This window comes from Scyliorhinus torazame, chromosome 7 (genome assembly GCF_047496885.1).
Source record: "Scyliorhinus torazame isolate Kashiwa2021f chromosome 7, sScyTor2.1, whole genome shotgun sequence".
Taxonomy (NCBI): Eukaryota; Metazoa; Chordata; class Chondrichthyes; order Carcharhiniformes; family Scyliorhinidae; genus Scyliorhinus; species Scyliorhinus torazame.
Genome location: NC_092713.1, coordinates 19722399 through 19746954, shown reverse-complemented (window position 1 = coordinate 19746954; position 24556 = coordinate 19722399). Strand labels below are relative to the sequence as shown.

General features: G+C 50.5%; 1 protein-coding gene across 1 annotated transcript in view; it reads right to left on the bottom strand.

The window, feature by feature from the left end:
• adgrl4 (adhesion G protein-coupled receptor L4) overlaps positions 1 to 24556 on the bottom strand; it is a 168190-nt gene that overhangs the window by 73988 nt on the left and 69646 nt on the right. Inside the window, exons 4-9 of the mRNA XM_072510372.1 lie at positions 23737 to 23807; positions 18676 to 18855; positions 18191 to 18374; positions 9635 to 9751; positions 9331 to 9536; positions 7974 to 8147 (exon numbers count right to left, since the gene is read on the bottom strand). Of these exons, the coding sequence (XP_072366473.1) occupies positions 7974 to 8147; positions 9331 to 9536; positions 9635 to 9751; positions 18191 to 18374; positions 18676 to 18855; positions 23737 to 23807 (932 nt within the window). The remainder of the gene's footprint in view (positions 1 to 7973; positions 8148 to 9330; positions 9537 to 9634; positions 9752 to 18190; positions 18375 to 18675; positions 18856 to 23736; positions 23808 to 24556) is intronic.

The following is a 24556-nucleotide window of genomic DNA, read 5'->3' as shown; positions in this document are numbered from 1 at the left end:
GATCGAACCTGGGACCCTGGCGCTGTGAAGCCACAGTGCTATTCACTTGTGCCACCGTGCTGCCCCGTTAGCTGTTAGGTTGACGTGCGTCAGTCAGAATCATGGAATAACACGGGTTAGAAGAAAGCCATTTGGCCCATTGTGTCTCTGTCGGCACTTTGAATGATTTATCCAATTTGTCCAAATGTGGAATCCGGTGGATGTTGGAATTCTAAAATATAGAACAAAAAGTGCTGGAAATACTCAGCAGGTCGGGCAGTATCTGCAGAGAGAGGAACAGAGTTCATGGGTGGAAATGTCCCACAATTTGCCAGGATGTCAGGTTGTGACTGAAAGCCAGGGTGTAGCTCACCAGCTGCATGGCTGAGCTTTCTCTCCAGGTCCTCCGGCACTCTGTGCACCGAGAATCTGGGGGTGTGGTTTGCGGCCTCGTCGGGGGTGTGGTTTGTGGCCTTACTGCGGGTGTGGTTTGTGGGACGGGGCCTGATAGAGCTGGCACCGAGATCGGAGTGCCATCTTTAATGGGCGCCCTGATCCTTGGTAAGAGAAACTCCACCCCCCACTCCCAACCCACATGGACACAGAGAAACACCCCACAAACATCGAGGTGACACCCCTCCCCGCACATAAGGGGACTTCCCCAATGGGCTCCCTCCCCAGAGGGCCCACCATGGAACTGCCAGGTTGGCACAGCCAGGTGGCACAGGCAGGGTGCCAGAGGGCACTGACAGGGCATGTCCCTCACCACTTGGGTGTTTTCTTACCTGTGCACCCGCCGGCGTGGTCATCACAACTGGTTTACGTTTTTGCAAGCCAGTAGTTATTCGCGCCGGCGTGACGTCACAGTGGCTGGGTGGGAAGATACATTGAGGGCTGAAGCAGCGGCATCAAGCCCACTAATTGTATTCTAATGTATGCAAATCTGGCTCGTGCCCTCCCTGGGCATGACCTGATCGTATCATCGGAGTGGAAACTATCCGTTTCAAGAGCCCATCCAGGGTCACTGTGGAATCTGCAACCACCACCGTTTTAGGCCAAGCATTTCAGATGATAACAGCCCACGACATGTGGTGTGGAGACGGGCTGAGGCTTGACGCTTTCCAACAACAATGAGAATCGTGGTTAAAACACATCGCAAGAGATATGAGTGAGATGCCGGCACACAGATTAACGCATTGAATGACCATGCAGATTGGGAACGTTTGCATTTGTATAACACCTTTCATGACCTCAGGACCTTGGACCAACCCTTCGCAAATTTCAGCCAGTGGAGGACCTTTGAAGCAAAAACGGAGAACGCTGGAAAAGCGCAGCAGCCCTGGCCGCACCCATTTTTGAAGGGGAGTCACTGTCGCAGTGAAGAGGAAACACGGCAAAGAATCTGGAAAGGAAATAATAGGTTTGCCTCCTATCCTGACCACAGTATACTCAATGTGCTTTACAGGTGAAAGGCTCGCCGAAGTGTAGCCGCTGTAGGGAACGTCGCAGCTGGTCTCCACACAGGGGGCAAGATTCTCCGATCCCCCGCCGGGTTGGAGAATCGCCGGGGGCTGGCGTGAATCCCACCCCCGCCGGTTGCCGAATTCCCCGGCACCGGAGATTCGGTGGGGGCGGGAATTGCGCCGCGCCGGTTGGCGTCCCCCCCTCCCCCCGGCGATTCTCCGGCCCGGATGGGCCGAAGTCCTGCTGCTAGGATGCCTGTCCCGCTGGCGTGGATGAAACCACCTCTCTTACCGGCGGGACAAGGCGGCGCGGGCGGGCTCCGGGGTCCTGGGGGGGGCGCGGGGCGATCTGGCCCCGGGGGGGTGCCCCCACGGTGGCCTGGCCCACGATCGGGGCCCACCGATCCGCGGGTGGGCCTGTGCCGTGGGGGCACTCTTTTCCTTCCGCCTTCGCCACGGTCTCCACTATGGCGGAGGCGGAAGAGACTCCCTCCACAGCACATGCGCGGGGATGCTGTGAGCCGCCGCTAATGCTCCCGTGCATGCGCCGCCCGGCAATGTCATTTCCGCGCCAGCTGGCGGGGCACCAAAGGCATTTTCAGGGCGGAAATTAGTCCGCCGTGGGCCTAGCCCCTCAAGGTTGGGGCTCGGCCCCCCAAGATGCAGAGGATTCCGCACCTTTGGGGCGGCGCGATGCCCGACTGATTTGCGCCGTTTTTGGCGTCGGTCGGCGGACATCGCGCCGTTTCCGGAGAATTTTGCCCAGGAACTCCCACAAACAGCAATGTGATAAAGACCTTGGGCGGGATTCTCCGACTCCCCGCCGGGTCGGAGAATCGCCGGGGGCTGACGTGAATCCTGCCCCCGCCGTTTGCCGAATTCTCCGGCACCGGAGATTCGACGGGGGCGGGAATCGCGCCGCGCCGGTTGGCGGGCCCCCCCCGGCGATTCTCCGGCCCGGATGGGCCGAAGTCCCGCTGCCGGAATGCCTGTCCCGCCGGCGTGGATTAAACCACCTCTCTTAACGGCGGGACAAGGCGGCGCGGGCGGGCTCCGGGGTCCTGGGGGGGGGGCCTTCCGCCTTCGCCATGGTCTCCACTATGGCGGAGGCGGAAGAGACCCCCTCCACTGCGCATGCGCGGGGTTGCCGTGAGCGGCCGCTGACGCTCCCGCGAATGCGCTGCCCGACAATGTCATTTCCGCGCCAGCTGGCGGGGCACCAAAGGCCTTTCCCGCCAGCTGGCAGGGCGGAAATCAGTCCGGCGCGGGCCTAGCCCCTCAAGGTTAGGGCTCGGCCGCTGAAGATGCGGACGATTCCACACCTTTGGGGCGGTGCGATGCCAGACTGATTTGTGCCGTTTTTGGCGCCGGTCGGCGGACATCGCGCCGATTACGGAGAATTTTGCCCCAGGGGCAGGATTCTCCAAGCAGCGATGCCGGAATCCCGATTCCCGATCGGGCAGAGAATTGGCCGTCAGCCGAAATTCGAGGTTGGCGTCTCGGTGCCCAATGGAATGCCTCAATGGCGGCGTGGGTGCGTTCCATGTCCCTCGCTGGCATGGGTGTGCAGATCGTACCGTAACGGCCTTTCGCGTATCATCAACGGGCTCGACCCTGGGAGTCTCCTGCCTCCCACGATGCTCCTCCTCCGCCAGCAGAAGTGACACCCACACAGTTGACCTGTTGTATCTAAAAACCGGACCGGGGCACGGTGGCTGCTGAGGGACAGAGAGGAGGTAAGAGGAGTTTCCAAAGGCGCAACCGTGGTGGCAAGGACTGGGGGGAGTTGCGGGGAGTGACCAGGTGGTGGGCCGTGGGCCCAGGATTCCCTCTGGGACCTGGATGGCCGGGTATGGACCACCATAGTCGCAGCCCGCAAGGCGGCCATCTGGCTGCGCACTCCGCCGACTGCCCACTGTGACCCGTAAATGTGCGGAGCACCACCAGCTGTATGGGTGTACCCCAGGTTACCCCAGGAACCCCCAGAACCCCAGGAACAGGTCGTAAATGGCCCAGCGCAGCCAGTGGGGCACCAGGTGTAGGCAACTCCCCCTCTATGCATCCATCTGAGGCCTATCGCTGCCCCACTGCAGAGAGGGGAACGATGGGCGGAGGGGTGCAAAGCACAGCACGTACAGCAGACACATGCACCATGGCCTGTGCCGCCCTCCCTGGCACACTGCCCCACCCCAGCACTGGCACCGTCAGCCAGCCCACCCCGCAGGAACACTGGCCTGCACCAAGCCCCGCCTGCTCACTGCGCCCTGCCCTCATCCGTCCTGCCCATTGGACAGGTAGGCACAACCAGCGTGTCATACAGAGAATGCATGGCACATGACAGCTACTCTCCCAAGGGGTGCCCACCCCCCTCTCCCAGCCCCGTCTGGGAAGCCTGGTGCACGCATGCCACCAAGCGTGGCACCAGTTGATGGCGGTGCTTTCCCCGTAACCAGATGGCACCCTGCTGGCGGGGTAGCACGCGGCCCACCCAAGGAGGGCATTCACAGTAGAGCCCCTGGAGGGCGTGGGACAGGGGGGCAGAGTGTAAAGCTGGCAGGGGTGGGTGATGAGGAGGAGGCCCCCCAAGTGACAGGAAACAGTGGACCAGGGGTGTGGTGCGGGAGGAAAAGTGTCGGAGGGACTGGCTGGGGGGTGGCTAGGACCGGAAAACGGGAAGGGGACATTTCGGGGCAGGGGCGGCAGTACAGACTAGGGTGCCCATAGGACCAGGTTGGGCATGGGAGTACTCACCATGCTAACATGTCTGCTCTGTACCTCCTGCAGAAAATGGAGTTGGGTGGTTGGCATCTGTCTGGATGGATGGGGGGATGCCCTGTATGCTGGGCATTACCTCCGGCGTGGACCAAGCCCAGCAGGTCGCCCAGGCTGCGAAATTGGCCGCCATTGCCGGCATGCCCCAGGCCGAGCGGGTGATCGATGGGACGCATGTCCCCCTATGGGCACCGCGCGTGAGGGGCTGTCCTTCATCAATTGGGGATAGCACGGTAGCATAGTGGTTAGCACAGTTACTTCACAGCTCCAGGGTCCCAGGTTCGATTCCCGGCTTGGGTCCCTGTCTGTGCGGAGTCTGCACATTCTCCCCGTGTCTGCGTGGGTTTCCTCCGGGTGTTCCGGTTTCCTCCCACAGTCCAAAGATGTGCAGGTTAGGTGAATTGGCCATGATAAATTGCCCTTAGTGTCCAAAAAGGTTAGGTGGGATTACTGGGTTATGGGGATAAAGGGGTTGGGGTGGAGGTGTGGGGCTTAAGTGGGGTGTTCTTTCTATGGGCCGGTGCAGATGGGCTGAGTGGCCTCCTTCTGCACTGTAAATTCTATGAATAGGAAGGGATTGCCTTTCCTGAATGTGCAGCTGATGTGTGGCGTGGTCTACGCCTGTGCTCAACACTTTTGTCCTGGTGCACTCGGATGAAGGGTTGCGTTCTGGGTGACATGGACTATCTGTTGCGGTCGTGGCGGATGACACCTATCCGGAGGCTTCAGGCCGTTGTGGAGATCCACTTCAACGACAACCATGCCGCGACCAAGGCCACCATCGAGCAGTGCATCAGCGTGATGAAGATGCGTTTCAGGTGCCTGGACCATTCTTGAGGGGCCCTCCCGTACAGCCTTGGCAAGGCCTTCCACATTGTGGTGGCCTGCTGTGACCTCCACAACATTGCACTGCAGAGGGGCGACAAGCTGGAGGAGGAGGTGGAGGAACGGCATGCCTCATCCGATGAGGAGGATGCGCAGCAGGGCCAGGATGAGCAGGCCATGGGGCCCAGGCAGGACATGGGCCCGGGCAAGCACAGGAGGCCGCACAATGTGTGCTCCAGGGCTGCCCCGCATGGGACAACCTGATTGCCTCCAGGTTCGCCGACTACTGGACCTGACCAACAACAGCCCAACCGCCCCGCCCCACACCCCTCCAAGGGCACCCCCCCACCCCGCCATGGGTCGGCAGCACTAGCAGGTCTGGTCCATGGGGTGGAGGGGGATGACGACCCACTCCACAATGAGCCCTTGTGCTCCCCAACGTTTGACAATGTCTAACTCCCGCCCCAGTGTCTTATACCACTGTCCGCCAGAGTGATCCCTGCATTTGTGTCAGCCATTCTATCACATGGACCCACAATCCTTAGATGGTGGTGTGGCTGGGGTCTGGAGCAGGGGCTGAGGTACCCCCAACTACCCTGCGGGTCCTGTGCCTTCCACCAACACCCGCACCCACATCACTGGCCTCCTACCACGCCCCCTTTCCTCCCAACACCGCAGCTCCCCCCACCCCCACACCCAACCGACACGCCCTTTGCACCCAACCCACACTAATCCTCACACCCTGCAGGCAGAAGGCCAAGGCAGTCCGGAACGTCGGTGAAAATGTGTTTATTGGTGACAGTGCTCTGTACAATAAATGTGCCCTGGCCCCTAACGCTATCCTATGTGCTGCACCCGTGCCAACGTAACTAGCGTCTAACTTTCTAACCTTATGTGTCTTAACTAGGTGGTCCTCCAGGCAGTACATCAGAAGTTCAGGTGGGCTGCTGCATATCCCACCCTGCGACCTGGGCCCCTTTTAATGGCTGGCCTCTGGAGCGACTGGGACGGATGGGCCTGACGGTCTTCGGGGTATCATAGTGGCAAGGTGCCACCCTATTCTGGTCATCTAAGGGTACGGGATGACAGGATTCCCTCTGGGTTCCTGGGTCAGCCCGTCCGTCCCCCCCGTCCCCCCATCACCCACGACCATTCAGCAATTCTACGCTGGGGCGGGCAAGGCCTTGGACGATACGCCCGCACTTGCCCCGTTGAGGCCATTATGGGGCCAACTTTTGACCACCTGAGGACCATTTCCTACCCAGCCTCAAATTTTAGGCTGGTGGGGGGAATGGAAGATGCGTGGGGAAGGCATAAAATCTAAAATGTTTTATGGGCAGCACGGTGGCGCAGTGGGTTAGCACTGCTGCCTCACGGCGTCGAGGTCCCAGGTTCGATCCCGGCCCCGGGTCACTGTCTGTGTGGAGTTTGCACATTCTCCCCGTGTTGCGTGGGTTTCGCCCCCACAACCCAAAGATGTGCAGGCTAGGTGGATTGGCCACGCTAAACTGGCCCTTAATTGGAAAAAATTAATTGGGTACTCTAAATTTAAAAAAAATAAAATCTAAAAAGTTTGATCTTGAGCAGGAATAAGGGTGCCCCCATCTGAAGTCAGCCGCTGCCAGGCGCCCCCCCCCCCCGCCCCGCCCCAGCTTAAGGACTGGTGGACTGTTGGTCTCCCCATCCCGGCCTAACCCCCAGAGACTATGATTGCCCCGTCATGCCCCACCAGGTCTTCCCTACTCTCTCCGCCCTGGGACGTCTTGAACTTATTGGGCTTCCAGTGCCTGGACTTAGGCTCGGGATCGGGACCCCTCCTCCCTGCATCTCCTCTTCTGTCCACTGCAGCACTGTCACTGGAGAGCTATCGGCAATCGGATTGGCTGGCAGCTCCCTAGGGTGAGACTTTCTTCCTCCCGAGCTTTGGAATTCCCGTCTAAAGCCACTTCATGCACATTCGATCCCACCATCCGGAAAACTTCGGGCCTCGGGTGGAACCTGAGCACCGGTGACTCAGAGGCAAGAGTGCCCCCAACTGGGTCACAGCTGACACTGCAAGACCAATGGGATAACGACCAGGTAATCTGGGGAAGAAGTACATTCATTCGCAAGCAGCTATCTGCGTGATCCTCATGGTATTCTTCAATGATATAACTGAAGAATTTGAAGCCTGTGTACCACTGTGAGAATTCCTTCTCCCCTCTTTCAGATGCAATATTAAGCGAGTGCAGGTGAGCTTTTATTCTTCCTGGGATGTGGGGATCACTGACAAGGTCAGCACTTGTTGCCAATCTCGAATGGCCCTTAGACTGAATGTCTTGCTCAGCCATTTATCGTGGGTTTGGAGTCACGTGTAGGTCAGACCAGATATGGACAGGAGATTTCCTTCTCTAAAGGGCATCGGATTATTTTATTTTTTTATAACAATCGATGATAATTTTCCTGCCACAATTGCTGAGGCTATCTTCCAATTGCAGATTTCATTAATTGCCTGATCAGTTGCTTTGGTGCGAATTGAACCAGTGTCCTCACAACAGCTTGGGCCTCTCCATTACTAGCCCACTGACAGTACCACTGTACCCCTACCATTTCTCCTGGGTACCCTGATCAATATTGATCCCTCAACCAATATCAGTGTAAAAACAAATTCTGTGCTCATTATCATTGTGTTGTTCGTGGGAGCTTGCTGTGCACAAATTGGTTGTAGACTTTCCTGCACTACAACAGTGGTAACACTTCAAACAGGTTCTTACTTGACTGTCGAGCACATTGCAACATCCTGAGGTGATGAAAGGCGCTATGCAAATGCCAGATTTCCCTTTCTGACCTCTCGATTGCAAATCTTCTACTACTTATTTCAACCGCCAGTGTTGCGAACAATTGGGTGCGGGCTCAACGCGTCGCTGACTGTCTGTGGTAGCCCTGGCAACTCACCGTGATCGGGGAGGACGACATCAGAACGGCGAAATTGGTCAGATGATTGCATCGACAGGTGGTGTGTGTGACATTGAACTCGACGGTCTCGCACCCTTCCGTAGCCCACTCTCCCTCCATGCTGATCGTGGAGTAATTCCAAAACACGCAGATAGTTTCCCGCTTCTCCAAAGGCTGTAACCAAATGGGAATGAAAAGGGACGGAATGATGTTCAATGCGATGGATGTGTGCCAATAATTAGCGCATTCCTGTGTGTAATATCGCGGCAAGCAAGAGAATGAAAATTCATCGATACGAAAATTACAATCTGTTTAGAAGAATTGTTATGGGAAGGTTATTTAACAAATAAATTAGTACCAGCAATCCGAAATCCCCAATAAAACATATTGGAGAACAACATTTATGAAGCAACTTCTCTTCTTTAAGAATTAAATATTTATCTGTTAAATTATTTAGCCAGTTGGTATTTATTCAATATTCTGTTAAATTCTAGCTACTTGAATAATAAAATACCGAGATTAATGGGGATATTAAATCTAAAGGGAATGGGCTTTGTTCAAGGATGGTAGATAGGACCGGCTTGTTCTTCCCATTTGTTCTTCCCACTTGCTTCCCCACAGCGATTGAACCTTCTCTCCCAGCCTGAGGCAGAGGGCAGCACGGACAGTGAGCCAAACCTTTCCTGTGTGGCTGTGAACTTAATCCACCGCACTCATTGGGAAAAGAGTTTAAAAGTCACTCATGCTCTTCGATTGGATTTTGCAGGTATCATTGTTTTTCAAGCTGGAAAGGGACCTGACAATTAGACCTCACTTGATACACATGGGGGTCTTCCATCCAGGTATCCCAGTACAAGGGTGGGGGGGGGTCACTCAAAACACATGGAAATCATTCATTCAGATCTCCTTGAATGCTGTCAGCCTTCAGAACGAATGTGGTCGCCCAGAAGGGGAAAACAAAAACAGGGAAATAAGAAGGCTGGTCCAAACTGGTCTTCTCTTCCTTAAAATGGAACACCAGTAAAAATTGGGAAATGGGAATGCTGGTCTGAACTGTTATTTTCCTATTGGGCCGTCGCCATTGGTATTTTGATCCATAGCCCGTCCTCCAGCTAACTTTAGCGTGGAGACACATTGGGCGGGATTCTCCGTCCCGTCGCACCCGTTTTCTGGTGCGGCGCACCCCCGCCGGCAGCGGGATTCTCCGTCCCGCCAACCGGCCAATGGGGTTTCCCATTGTGGGCACCCTCACGCCGTCGGGAAATCCGTGAGCGCGAGTGCGCTGCCGGCGAAGAGGATGATCCCACCGGTGAAGAATCCAGCCCGTCTTATCTCCGTTGCATGTGCTGGCACTGACCTCGTGATGCTTCAGTGTGAATGTTACGTGATCCATGAGGTACAGAGTCGGAGGGTCCACTTTGATAGCTGCTGCGATAATGGGCGAGTTCACGATGTAGTCCTCTTGCACTGCCTTCCCATTGAGCCCCCTCCCCTGCGAGCTATTGGAGGCCTTGAGTAGGGGGCCGACACTATCGTACTGCAGGAAGATGATTGTGAGAGTCCCTAATGGTGGGCAGAAAAACATTTTTGATAGATATTACTGGCAGGCAGGAACTAGGAAGCCACACAATGCACAGATCTTTCAAAGGGCTGTTACCTACCATTAGACCTGGCCGCCTCAGTCATCCGCTGAGAAATACTTATGTGATTCCCATCCAAGTTTGCTTGAGGATGTGGGTGCTTATCGTGGCTTAAATCAAAAGCATATAGTTTAAGGGCTGTGAAAGCATAAAAATATATATTATTAATAAGTCATGAATTGTCAGCCCTGTCTGTTCAGACACTTCTAAATATAAACACAAACTGTACACCTGTCAGTAAAATGGAGCAGGGCCTGTAAATAATTTATGGGAAGAAACCAGAGCACGATTCTGAATTTAAACAGAAATATTTTCAGCCCAATAGTACAGAAGCTAGCGCTAGTTTTGTGCGTTTTGCAATTCCTAGCAGCATAGCTGTCAGCTTGTCTCAGTTGCGAACACTTCAATGCATTATCAAGACGGCCTACATATAACCATGGCCACATCTATCCCATCTTGTCTGCTCCTCCTAATTGTTGGCATCCTCATCCGTGCCTTGTCACCTCCAGGCTTGGCTTTTCCTGAGCTCTCCACTCCATTTCGCCTGCAGCCTCTTGTATGTTTTTTGGTGCCCTTATCTGAGGAAGGATGTTGTTACTATGAAGGGAGTGCAGCGAAGGCTTACCAGGCTGATTCCTGGGATGGCGGGGCTATGAGGACGTATTAGTGAGAGGCAGCACGGTTTTGTGAAGGGAAGGTCGTGTCTCATTAACTTGATAGAGTTTTTCGAGGAGGTCACTAAGATGATTGATGCAGGTAGGGCAGTGGATGTTGTCTATATGGAATTCAGTAAGGCCTTTGACAAGGTCCCTCATGGTAGACTAGTACAAAAGGTGAAGTCACACGGGATCAGGGGTGAGCTGGCAAGGTGGATACAGAACTGGCTAGGCCATAGAAGGCAGAGAGTAGCAATGGAAGGATGCTTTTCTAATTGGAGGGCTGTGACCAGTGGTGTTCCACAGGGATCAATGCTGGGACCTTTGCTCTTTGTAGTATATATAAATGATTTGGAGGAAAATGTAACTGGTCTGATTAGTAAGTTTGCAGACGACACAAAGGTTGGTGGAATTGCGGATAGCGATGAGGACTGTCGGAGGATACAGCAGGATTTAGATTGTTTGGAGACTTGGGCGGAGAGACGGCAGATGGAGTTTAATCCGGACAAATGTGAGGTAATGCATTTTGGAAGGTCTAATGCAGGTAGGGAATATACAGTGAATGGTAGAACCCTCAAGAGTATTGAAAGTCAAAGAGATCTAGGAGTACAGGTCCACAGGTCATTGAAAGGGGCAACACAGGTGGAGAAGGTAGTCAAGAAGGCATACGGCATGCTTGCCTTCATTGGCCGGGGCATTGAGTATAAGAATTGGCAAGTCATGTTGCAGCTGTATAGAACCTTAGTTAGGCCACACTTGGGGTATAGTGTTCAATTCTGGTCGTCACACTACCAGAAGGATGTGGAGGCTTTAGAGAGGGTGCAGAAGAGATTTACCAGAATGTTGCCTGGTATGGAGGGCATTAGCTATGAGGAGCGGTTGAATAAACTCGGTTTGTTCTCACTGGAATGAAGGAGGTTGAGGGGAGACCTGATAGAGGTATACAAAATTATGAGGGGCATAGACAGAGTGGATAGTCAGAGGCTTTTCCCCAGGGTAGAGGGGTCAATTACTAGGGGGCATAGGTTTAAGGTGAGAGGGGCAAGGTTTAGAGTAGATGTACGAGGCAAGTTTTTTACGCAGAGTGTAGTGTGTGCCTGGAACTCGCTACCGGAGGAGGTGGTGGAAGCAGGGACGATAGTGACATTTAAGGGGCATCGTGACAAATACATGAATAGAGGGATACGGACCCAGGAAGTGTAGAAGATTGTAGTTTAGTCGGGCAGCATGATTGGCACGGGCTTGGAGGGCCGAAGGGCCTGTTCCTGTGCTGTACATTTCTTTGTTCTTTGTTCTTTGTTGACAGATTAAATTGGTATATTCGATGGAGTTTAAAGAGTGAGAGGCGATCTCACAGTAACTTACCAAATCCGAACAGGATTAGACAGGGTAGATTCAGAAAGAATGTTCCCGATGGTGGGGGAGTCCAGAACGAGGGGCCATAGTTTGAGGATAAGGTTTAAACCTTTTCGAACCGAGATGAGGTGAAATGTCTTCACCCAGAGAGCAGTGAATCAGCGGAATTCATTACCACAGAAAGTAGTTGAGGTCAAAATGTGTAATTTCAAGAAGGAATGAGATATAGCTCTTGGGGCTAATGGGATCAAGGGATAGGGGGGAAGGCAGGATCAGGGTATTGAACTCAATGATCAGCCATGATCATAATGAATGGCGGAGCAGGCTCGAAGGGCCGAATGGCCTCCTCCAACTTCTATTTTCTATGTATGTCTATTGTTCCTGTGTGACTGTGCTAGTATGGCTGTCCGCCTCCGATTTTTTAGGACCACGCCCACAAAGCAATAAACAACTCAAGGAGTGACTTGATTTGGAATATATTTTTGCATCAATGTAAGACTTCGACCTTACGGAAAGAGGAGACTAACTTATAGATTCATAGATGTTGACAGCACAGAATGAGGCCATTTGCCCATTGTGTCCACGCCAGCCAAAGATCTGACTACATCAATTCCATTTGCCAGCGCTTGGCCCATAGTCTTCGCTATAAATAGCTTTGAAATGTGGGTTGGGAGGAGAATTAAAAGGATCAGCCAAATAAAAAAATAACAAATGATGAAGTGCTGAGGAGTGGAAACGAACAATGAAATTTGTTAAACCTAAGTAATAATAATAATAATGATCTTTAGTGTCACAAGTATGCTTACATTGCAATGAAGTTACTGTGAAAAGCCCCTAGGAGCTAATAGAGAGACTGGATAGGGCACATCTTTAGAGGGAATATATCAGTTTGAGATGTTGTAGAGGTAAGATTTCAAGGAAAAGGGGCAGCAGGGTGGCAGAGTGGTTAGCACTGCTGTCTCACGGTTCCAGGTTCAATCCTGGCTCTGGGTCACTGTCCGTGTGGAGTTTTCACATTCTCCCCGTATTTGTGTGGGTTTCGCCCCCACAACCCAAAGATGTGCAGGTTAGGTGGGTTGGCCACGCTAAATTACCCCATGGAAAAAATGAATAGGGCACTCTTAAGTTTATTAAAAAAAAGATTTCAAGGATAAGAGAAAAGAAGGTGGAAGCATAGAAAAGTTACAGCACAGAAGGGAGGCCATTCTGCCCATCTTGTCCATGCTGGCCCAAAGACACCCAGGTGCTCTTTCTAATCCCATCTTCTTGCCCACGGCCCATAGCCCTGCAGCCTACAGCACGTAAGGTGCAGATTCAATTACTTTTTAGAAGAGTTTAGGGTCTCTGCCTCCACCACCAACTCTGGAAGCAAATTCCAGACACTCACCATCCTCTGCGTAAAAAGGTTTTTCCTCATGTCCCCTCTAACCCTTCTGCCACTTAGTTCAAATCAATGACCCCTGTTTTTTGAGCTCTCTGTCAAAGGAAAAAGATTCCTCCTGCCCACTCTATCTCTGCCCCTCACAATTCTGTACACCTCAATGGCGTCACTCCTCAGCTTTCCCTGTTCCAAGGAAAACAACCCCAACCTCTTCAATCTCCCCTTGTAGCCACAATTCTCCAGCCCTGGCAACATTCTAGTAAATCTCTCTGAACTCTCTCCAGAGGGATTACATCCTTCCTGTAATGTAAGGGGCTGTTTAGCACAGGGCTAAGTCGCTGGCTTTGAAAGCAGACCAAGGCAGGCCAGCAGCATGGTTCAATTCCCGTAACAGCCCCCCGAACAGGCGCCGGAATGTGGCGACTAGGGGCTTTTCACAGTAACTTCATTTGAAGCCTACTTGTGAGAATAAGCAATTTTCATTTCATTTTTAATTCATGTGGTGACCAGAACTGCACCTCACCAATGAGGCCTCACCAATGAGGCCTCGCCAATGTCTAATACGGTTCCATCATTACATCACTACTTTTTTATTCTATACCTGTGCCAATGAAGGAGAGCATTCCAAAAGCCTTCTTTACGACCTTATCTACCTGTACTGGTACCATTAGGGACCTGCACACTTCCATGCCGAGATCTCTCACTCCATCTACCCCTCTCAGTATATTCCTGTTATTGTGTATTTCTTTTTACTGCTTGACCTCCCAAAATGCATTACCTCACACTTATCAAAGTTGAACTCCATCTTCCACTTTCCTGTCGATTGTGCCAGCCCATCTGTATCATTCTGGAGCTTACAGCTATCTTCTACACTGTCCTCTACACCATCCACTACCCGGTCAATTTTTGTGTCATCTCCAAATGTCCCAATTGTGCCCCCCCACGTTCAAGTCCAAATCGTTAATGTATAAAACGAATAGCAGGGGTCCCAATACTGAGCCCTGTGGAACACCACTTAAAACGGCTTTCCATTCACAAGGGCAGCCGTCGACCATTACCCTTTGTTTCCTGTTACTAAGCCAACTTGCCCATTTGCCACCTCACCCTGTATCCCATGGGCTTTTACTTTTTTGACCAGTCTGCCGTGTGTGACCTTGTCAAATGCCTTACTAAGATCCATGTAGACAACATCCACTGCACTACCCTTATTGATCCTTCTTTTCACTTCCTCAAAAAATTCAATCAAATTTGTAAGGCACGACCTCCCCTTAACAAAGCCATGCTGATTTTCCTTGACTAGGCCATACCTTTCTGAATGACAGTTTATCCGATCCCTCAGGATTGATTCTAACAATTTGCCCACCACTGAAATAAGACTAACAATATAACTGTTTGCCATTTCCTTCATACCCCTCTTAAACAATGGAACCGCATTTGCATTTCTTCAGTCCTCCCGCACCTCCCCTATGTCCAGTGAAGATTGGAAAATGATCCTCAGAGCATATGCCATTTCCTCCCTGACCTCCTACAACATCGTAGGAAACAATCCATCTGGCCCTGGTGACTTAACCACTTTCAAGGATTTCAACACCTCCAACGCTTTCTCTCTCATTATGGTTATTTTATCCAATATTTCACACTGCCCCTCTTGGATTACTATACCCACATCATCCCGTTCCTTTGTGAATACAAAAACAGCAAAATCGCTTAAAACTCTTCCTGTGTCCTCCGCATCTTCACACAAGTTCCCTTGTTCATCTCTGATAGGTTCCACTTTTTTGTTAACTATCTTTTTGCTCTTTATATACTGGTAAAACACCTTAGGGCTTTCCTTAATCGTGCTTGCTATTGTTATTTCATGCCTTTTTTGGTTTCCTTATTTTACTTGATCCCTGTACTTTCTCTCTGCCTCTAAGCTACCTGCATTGTTGAGTTTTTTGTGACTATCATCGACTTTCTTTTTCTCTTTTACCTTCCCCTGTGTTTTTCTAGATAACTATGGGGGTCTAGATTTGGCCATTCTTAATTTTGGAAGGGACATGTTTGCTTTGCACCCTCAGGATCTCACTTATAAGTGCTTCCCCCGTTTTACCGCTGATTTATCCTTGAACAGTCCTTTCCAGTCCACCTCAGCCAAATCGCTTCTCAGTTTCGTAACATTTCCCGCCCCCCCGCCCCCCCCCCCCGCCCCCCCCCCCCCCCCCCCAGCTTAAAACTTTTACTCCTGATGTACCTCTGTCCTTTTCCATAATAACACTAAATCCAACTAAGTTCTGGTCACTCTGCCCGAAATGGTCACCCACTGTCACTTCACCCACTTGCCCATCTTCATTTCCCAAGACTAGACCCAGATTTGCGTCCCCTCGTGTTTGGCTTGTCACGCATTGTTTAAAAAGAAATTCCGGAACACAGTACATGAATTTTTCACCCTCAATGTCCTTCTATTGTTTGAAACTCAGTTGGTATTGGGATAGTTAAAGTCTACGATTATTATTGCCCTCTTGCTTTCCGTACCAGCCTTCCTGAACAGGCGCCGGAATGTGGCGACTAGGGGCTTTTCACAGTATCTTCATTGAAGCCTACTTGTGACAATAAGTGATTATTATTATTATTACAGGTAGAAATTTGTCTCCATAAATCTTCTTCCATGTCCCTCTCACTATTTGGGGGTCTGTAGTATACTCCTAATCGTTTGAATGCCCCTTTTTTATGATGATGAGCATAGAATGCTGGTGTAGCCAACAAAGCATTCCTTGAGTGAATACAAAAAAGAGAATATCAATGTCGGATGATTTGATAATTGAAGGAAGTTATTGGCGAATGAAAAGACTGGCACAGGATAGATGGGAAGACAGCTATGAGCCAAGGACCTGATGACCCATGAAGCATTGAGCCAGAATTTACTGGCCTGCCCCATTTGTTGGATTTACTTCCTCAGCCTTCAGCTCAAAATCATTTTTGAGGGACGTGAAGCCTGACAATGGCCTCAGTGAGGGCATCTGGGATCTCGGTGACTTACTGGACCAATACTCTACCTCGTTAACTGATGAGGTTTAAGGTTAAAGAAAGAAAATCAGAAGAGGAAGTGTGGTGAATTAGTATCAAATCAGATACAGATAGAAAAATTCAGAAGGCGAAGGGAAAATTGGATCGAGGAGGTGAAACGATTAGACAATACGAGCAAGAAGTCATTGAAAAATGTAAAATATTAAATTTCAAAAATTTGAGGAATGAATCATTGCCTGTAAGAATGAGGCCCCAGAGTTTAAATTGTTCCATTTGTGGACATCCGTGATTATGCGGCATTACAAGAACGCAAATCTCATCATTAAAAGAGTCCCTACCCTATTAAGTACTGGCCCATAGGGCACAGCAGCACAGTGGTTAGCACTGTTGCTTCACGGTGCCAGGGTTCCAGGTTCGATTCCCTGCTTGGGTCACTGTCTGTGTGCGGAGTCTGCACGTTCTCCCTGTGGCTGCGTGGGTTTCCTCCGGGTGCTCCGGTTTCCTCCCACAGTCTAAAGATGTGCGGGTTAGGTGGATTGGCCGTGCTAAATTGCCCTTAGTGCCCAAATAGATTGGGTGGGGTTACTGGGTTGCGGGGATGGGGTGGAGGTGTGGACTTGGTAGGGTGCTCTTTCCGAGGGTCGGTGCAGACTCAATGGGCCGAATGTCCTCCTTCTGCACTGTAAATTCTACGGAATCTATGGAAAAGAGGTGAGAAGTGGAGGAATGGAGAAACCTTGAGGGGGGTTGCGGGGTGATGGGTTGTCGGGTTGAAGGAGGTTACATGGGCAGCAATGGTGAGGCCATGGAGGGGTTTGAACATGCTGATAAGAATTATAAGGTCAAACTGTTGTTCAGTCGGGAGCCAACGCAAGTCAGTGCGTTTAGGGGTGATGGGGAATGGCTAAATGATTAAATGGATACAGGAGTTTCGAATGTTTTAGCTTGACCCTGAAATAGATCCAGGGCTAGCCTCATTTCAATATCAAAATGAGCCCACACTCATTCCACGTGGCCACCATGGTCACTTAAATAAAGGCCCCAATTAATGTAGCAACAACCCCAAGGGCAGCACGATGGCGCAGTGGCTAGCACAGCTGCCTCACGGCGCCGAGGTCCCAGGTTCGATCCCGGCTCTGGGTAACTGTCCGTGTGGACTTTGCACATTCTCCCTGTGTTTGCGTGGGTTCCGCCCCCACAACCCAAAGATGTGCAGGGTAGGTGGATTGGCCACGCTAAATTGCCCCTTCATTGGAAAAAATTAATTGGATACTCTAAATTTCTAAAAAAAAAAGTAGCAACAGCCCCGATCTCTGTGAGGATTGAATGCATCCCACCGACCTGCCAAATCAGTAATCTGTCCCAAATTTACATCCATCACAGTGATGTCCAAAGGAGACCCCAATGTGTCTCAAATCACTTTGCGTTGCGAATTACATTTACTGCATAGTCAGCAAAGCAAACTGATGGACACATTACACTGGAGTCGTCTGGTGATTTTCTTTGAGAGCTTTTGTTTACTCTGCAGTGTCTTTAAACCCATATATAGCAGGGTTTCTGGGGATAAATCTCAATGCAGTACTGAGGGAGTCTCCACTGCACTGTCTAATTCAGGTACAGGCTTCCGGATGCAATGTTGTTCTGAGGCTCCATCTGCAATGTTCTCTCAGATATATGTAAACAATCCCTTGGCACTATTTTGAGGAGTGACAGTGGAATCTTCCTGCTGTCCTGGCCGATATTTACCCAGTCAAGCAATGCCACGGAAAGATAGATTAGCTGGCCCTCTACACATTTCTGATTGTGGCGTTTGTGGGGTGCAACTTGGCAGCCTCTCTCCCTGCATTATTTCCCAAGCAATGTCATTCTTTTGGCGTTTTGGGATATCCTTTGATCATGAAAGGTGCTGCAAAATTGCAAGTCTTTCTTCCTTCCTGCAAAACATTGCTCCAGATCAAAGCACGTTGGAATTTGAAGGAAATACTGAGACTGCAGTCAACATGAAAAATATTGACACAAAAAAAAAAGCACCAACAGAGTTGAAGCAGTCTTTGAAGGCTACACGGGAACTAAATGTTTATAAAGGAGAAGCCCACATTTACCTAAAATCGCAGCAACCCCATGGGAAGAATTTGAATGCAGAGATGAAAGAGCATCACTCCTTGACTCTCAACTCACCGATATCGCTCTCTTTAAAGACAAGTTCTGTTGCCCTTTTTAAGTGGTGCGAAATGCCAAGTGCCGATGTCTCCACAGTGTGCAGCAGTTTTGTGGCAATCTTCCTCCTGTTGTCTTCTGTGATTTCGCTCCACGCATCCATTTCGTTTTGTTTTAAAAGATTGTTCACTGTCTTAACCAGCGCCTGGAGTTGGTGGGCACATCAAGCCAAACACAATTAGCTGGATTTTCAACATGGGGTAGAAAGGGTTGGTTTTCCGCTCTCCTGGCCCTGTGTTTCCCGGCGGCACGCCACTCCCTGGCGGCGGGATTCTATTCCCGCCGCTTATCAATGGGATTTCCCATTGAAGCCACCCCACGCCGCCGGGAAACGCATGGGCGGAGATGCGCCGCTGACAGGAACAATGAATCGCAATTCCGGCCAAAGACTTCAAAAGTTCAGCACCTGATAAAACAAAAAGAACTGGGCATTTCGAACGACCTACCTTCATGGTGGCGTTGGTGATCTCTCGTCTATCAGCTATAGTCTCGTTGATTGTACTTAGTGTTGGGATTGATTGTGAAAGGACTTCAACATATAAAAGCACATCGGTGGCTGATAGGGTTCCAGTGGTGTTTCGAGCAATCTCCTCCAGGATGACCTGCGGTTCCTTTATGTTGCTGATCTGTCAAAAAAAACACACCAAAACTCAGTTGACTGCATTTGAAATAAATGCAATGTCCACAATATGTCACAACAAGGACTCCTACATCAGACTCCTATTCATTGACTACAGCTCCGCCTTTAACACAATAATCCCAGCCAAGCTCATTTCAAAACTCCAAAACCTAGGACTTGGCTCCTCACTCTGCAACTGGATCCTCGGCTTTCTGACCCATAGACCATAATCAGCAAGGATAGTCCATGATAGTCCTCAATACTGGGGCCCCCTACTATACTCCCTGTACACACAACTTTTACAGGTGCACCATAGAGACCATCCAATCATGCTGCACCGGCCCAAGATCGAGAGTCGTGAACACAGCCCAGTCCATCATATGAACCCGCCTCCCATCCATTGACTCTGTCTAGACCTCCCGCTGTCTTGGGAAAGAGGGCAGCATAATCAAAGACTCCTCCTACCCGGCTTATTCACTCTTCCAACTTCTTCCATAGGGCAGGACATAGAACATAGAGGCCATTTGGCCCATCGAGTCTGCACCAACCCACTGAAGCCCTCACTTCCACCCTATCCCCTTAACCCAATAACCCCTCCTAACCTTTTTGGTCATTAAGGGCAATTTATCATGGCCAATCTACCTAACCTGCACGTTTTTGGACTGTGGGAGGAAACCGGAGCACCCGGAGGAAACCCACGCAGACACGGGGAGAACGTGCAGACACCGCACAGACAGTGGCCCAGCGGGGAATCGAACCTGGGACCTTGGAGCTGTGAAGCCACAGTGCTATCCACTTGTGCTGCCGAGTCTGAGGACATGCACGAACAAATTCAAAAACAGCTTTTTCCCCGCTGTTACCAGACTCCTGCATGACCCTCTTCTGCACTAATCTGGGGCGAAATTCTCCGACCCCCCGCCGGGTCGGAGAATCGCTGGGGGCTGGCGTGAATCCCGCCCCAGCTGGTTGCCGAAGTCTCCGGCACCGAAGATTCGGCGGGGGCGGGAATCGCGCCGGTTGGCGGGCTCCCCCGCGCGATTCTCCGGCCCGGACAGGCCGAAGTCCCGCCGCTAAAATGCCTGTCCTGCCGGCGTAGATTAAACCACCTACCTTACCGGCGGGACAAGGCGGCGCGGGCGGGCTCCGGGGTCCTGGGGGGGGCGCGGGGCGATCTGGCCCCGGGGGGTGCCCCCACGGTGGCCTGGCCCGCGATCAGGGCCCACCGATCCGCGGGCGGGCCTGTGCCGTGGGGGCACTCTTTCCCTTCCGCCTCCGCCATGGTCTCCACTATGGCGGAGGCAGAAGAGACTCCCTCCACTGCGCATGCGTGGGAATGCTGTCAGCGGCCGCTAACGCTCCCGCGCATGCGCCGCCCGGAGATGTCATTTCCGCGCCAGCTGGCGGGGCACCAAAGGCCTTTTCCACCAGCTGGCGGGGCGGAAATTCGTCCGGCGCCGACCTAGCCCCTTAAGGTTGGGGCTCGGCCCCCAAAGGTGCGGCGCGATGCCCGTCTGATTTGCGCCGTTTTGGGCGCCAGTCGGCGGACATTGCGCCGTTTCCGGAGAATTTCGCCCCTAATCTCTTCACACATCTTCTCTACTGTGTAGTACTACACTCCCGTGTCTATGTATTTGCATTGTGCATTTTATGCTTGCCCTGTTATGTATTTCCTTTTCACGTATGGGATTATCTGTTTGACCACCTAAAAGGAGGGCAGCAGAGGTAAGGGAACCCCCACCACCTGGAGGTTCCCCTCCAAGCCACCCACCACCTTGACTTGGAAATATATCGCCGATCCTTCACTGTCGCTGGGGAAAACCCCTATAACTCCTGACACCTACACCACGTGGACTGCAGCGGTTCAGAATGTAGCTCACCACCACCTTCCCAAGGGCAAGGAGGAATAAGCTACAAATGCCAGCGACATCCCATGAACAATTCAATATGATGTGCAGTCGTTTCAACCCAGAGGGAAGGAATATAATTCCAGTAACGCACCTAGCCGATATATTCTTCGCAAGACAGTGATATTTCGTATCCGAAATACAAACAACCGGAACCCAGAACTACTCCGCAAGTTACTTGAAATGAAATGAAATGAAATGAAAATCACTTATTGTCACAAGTAGGCTTCAAATGAAGTTACTGTGAAAAGCCCCTAGTCGCCACATTCCGCCACCTGTTCGGGGAGGCTGTTACGGGAATTCAGTACTTTATTCAGTGCATCTGAAACTTTTCTCCGTTCATTTTGTTTTACAACCTTCCTCTCCAGGAGGTGTTGCTAACTCAGTGCCAGGTTAGTCCTCACCCCCAGTGACTATTCTACATATGGGAACCTGGAATGATTTTGGGAAGGTTGTTTAACTGGAGTGAGCGGCACAGCCGGGCCAGACACCCATTATCTGCCCTTTACAGCAGGGATCAAAGCAGGATGACGTTGGTGGGAGTGATTATCCCTGTTCCACATTCTCCCAAATTTGGAAGGACACAGGCATGGAGATATGGTAGGATAAATGTGATGATACTGGACTATTACTCCAAAGACGTGAGATCAAATCTCACCACAGCAGATAAATCATTTTGGAGTATTTAAATTGATAAGATGAGTAATGATGGCCATAAGAGGAGGCCTTGTGGTGTCCCTCCTTCTGGGCCAGAAGCTCTGTCCTTGAGTCCCATTCCTGATGGTCTTGAAAAGTGCTTTGTTAATGAAAATGAAAATCGCTTATTGTCACAAGTAGGCTTCAATGAAGTTACTGTGAAAAGCCCCTAGTCGCCACATTCCGCTGCCTGTTCGGGGAGGCTGGTACTTGTTAACACAGTCAAACTATCAACCTGCAGATCCTTCCAGCACCCAATAATGGCAGGTGGTAAGAACTGGAAAGATGCTTGGTCAGACATGCTTGATGTGGAGCCCCTTAAGCTCTAGCCTCTTATTTTAGTTAGCAGGAAGAACAAGCTCCATAAAACCAACATAAGTATGTGTCCTAGACATGGAAAATCTTCTAAGTCTAGGTGTTAAATGATCATAAAAGCGCTGGGTTCTCATAGAAAACACAACTGGTTCATTAATGTGCTTTAGGGAAAAGGATCTGCCATTTTTAACTGATCTGGTCCATTTGTGAACCCTACCCACAAGGATGTGGTTGACTCTTAATTTCCCTCTGAAATAACCAGGCTAGCAACTTGTGTCAAAATGGCTATGAAAAACTGCAACGGTTCAAATAGTGGTTCACCACCAGCTTCTCAAGGGCAATTAGAGGTAGGCAATGAATGATGGTCTTGTCAGTATTATCCATATCCGTAAATAATTAAAAGAAGCAACATTATCGCCAGATCTTTGCTCAGTTTACACACCAGCCTAACTTGGACATGTATCACTGCTCTTTCATCATCATCACTGGGTCAAAGTCCTACCAGCACTATGGGTGTACCCTCCGCCTGACAGGTTGCAGAGGCGGTGGCATAGTGGTATGGCCACTGAACTAGCAATCCAGAGGCCTATGGATTAACCATAGCAGATGGTGAAATTTGAATTCCATTAAACATCTAATGATGATCATTGTTGTTAAAAACCCATCTGGTTCACTAATGTCCTTTAGGGAAGCAAAGCTGCCATTCCTACCTGGTCTGGCCTACATGTGACTCCTGATGCATGGTAATGTCGTTGGCAGCACGGTGGCACAGTGGTTAGACCGCTGCCTCACAGCGCCAGGGACCCAGCTTCAATTCCGGCTTTGGGTGACATCTGCATGGAATTTGCATTTTCTCCCCGTGTCTGTGTGGGTTTCCTCCGGGTGCTTCGGCTTCCTTCCACAGTCCAAAGATGTGCAGATTACGTGGATTGACCGTGATAAATTGCCTCTTAGTATCCAAGGATGTGCAGGTTAAGTGGGGTTACGGGGATAGGGCGGGGAGTGGGGCTAGGGAGGGTGCTCTTTCAGAGGGTTGGTGCAGACTCGATGGGCTGAATGGCCTCCTTCTGCACAGTTGGCATTCTGTCTGGGGGAATTAGCTCAAATGGTAGAGTGCTTGCTTTGCATGTAAGAGGTAATGGGATCGAAGCCCACGTTCTCCAATTTGGGCAGCACGGTAGCATTGTGGATAGCACAATTGCTTCACAGCTCCAGGGTCCCAGGTTCGATTCCGGCTTGGGTCACTGTCTGTGCGGAGACTGCACATCCTCCCCGTGTGTGCGTGGGTTTCCTCCAGGTGCTCCGGTTTCCTCCCACAGTCCAAAGATGTGCAGGTTAGGTGGATTGGCCATGATAAATTGCCCTTAGAGTCCAAAATTGCCCTTAGTGTTGGGTGGGGTTACTGGGTTATGGGGATAGGGTGGAGGTGTGGGCTTGGGTAGGGTGCTCTTTCCAAGAGCCGGTGCAGACTCGATGGGCCGAATGGTCTCCTTCTGCACTGTAAATTCTATGATCTATGATCAATGATTTATGATTCAATGTTAATTGCCCTCTGAAATGGCTTAGCTCGAGCAATTAGGGAGGGACAATAAATGCTAGCCCAGCCAATGGCACTCATTTCCAATGAATAAAAAAAAACCTGCAGTGATCCAAATAGGCCACCATTTTCTCAAGGGCGACAAAAGATGGGCAATAAAATGCTGGCCTTGCATTTTAAGAAATGAATTGAAGAAAAAAACATGCATCAGCAAAACCAACCTTTAAAGAACCGAGCCATCACAAAATCTCCTCCAAATGCCTTATCAAAGTTGACGGATGTTTGTCTCGGTCTCAATTTATTACTAAAATATGAGTTTGTTGCAAAATGACAGCAGTTTGCACTTCAGGCCGCCTGACGCACAATCTTATTATGAGGCACAAAGGACCTTGTTTTTATGCATGGGTTTCTTATCGTAGTCAAGATGTGGCATTACCTGATGCAAGGTATCATTAATCCTTCCAGAGAGACATTTGTTATTTAAATGGCAGGGCGTCTCTGAGATCTCTGAAATTGCAGCAAAGAAATAGAATCATTAACTTCAAACATCAGGGTGTCCAACACACAGTCAGACTGCATTATCGACTAAACTGCTCCCATCAATGCCATTGTCATTCAGTTTGCCAAATGCTGATTACTTGACATATAATTATTATATAATTAATAAATCACCTGTCTTGCAATGTCCTTGAAAACAGTTTGATTTACTAAGTTAGAACTTTTCTAATGTGAATTTTGTAGTTGATTAATCTATTTGAGTAACACACGGTGTAGAAATCTAGCCCGATGGCCAGTACCAGGCAAGACAAACACTTGTTGGGAAAAGCTGTTTATTGGTTTGACAACGCAGATATCCTCAGAAGATTCCACCTCTGAAGCGAAGAATAAATTTAATAATAATAATAATAATAATCTTTATTATTGTCATAAATAGGTTTACATTAACGCTGCAATGAAGTTACTGTGACACTCTGGCGCCTGTTCAGGTACAGTGAGGGAGAATTCAGAATGTACACTTCACCTAACAAGCACGTCTTTCGGGATTTGTGGGAGGAAACCTGAGCACCCGGAGGAAACCCACGCAGATGTGGGGAGAACGTGCGGACTCCGCGCAGACAGTGACCCAAGCCGGGAATCGAACCTAGGACCCTGTTGCTATAAAGCAACAGTGCTAACCACTGTGCTACCTTGCCGCCCAGCTCATTCACTGGGGATCAATGCGTTAAGGGATTGTGTATTCAAGCCCCACTGCGCAG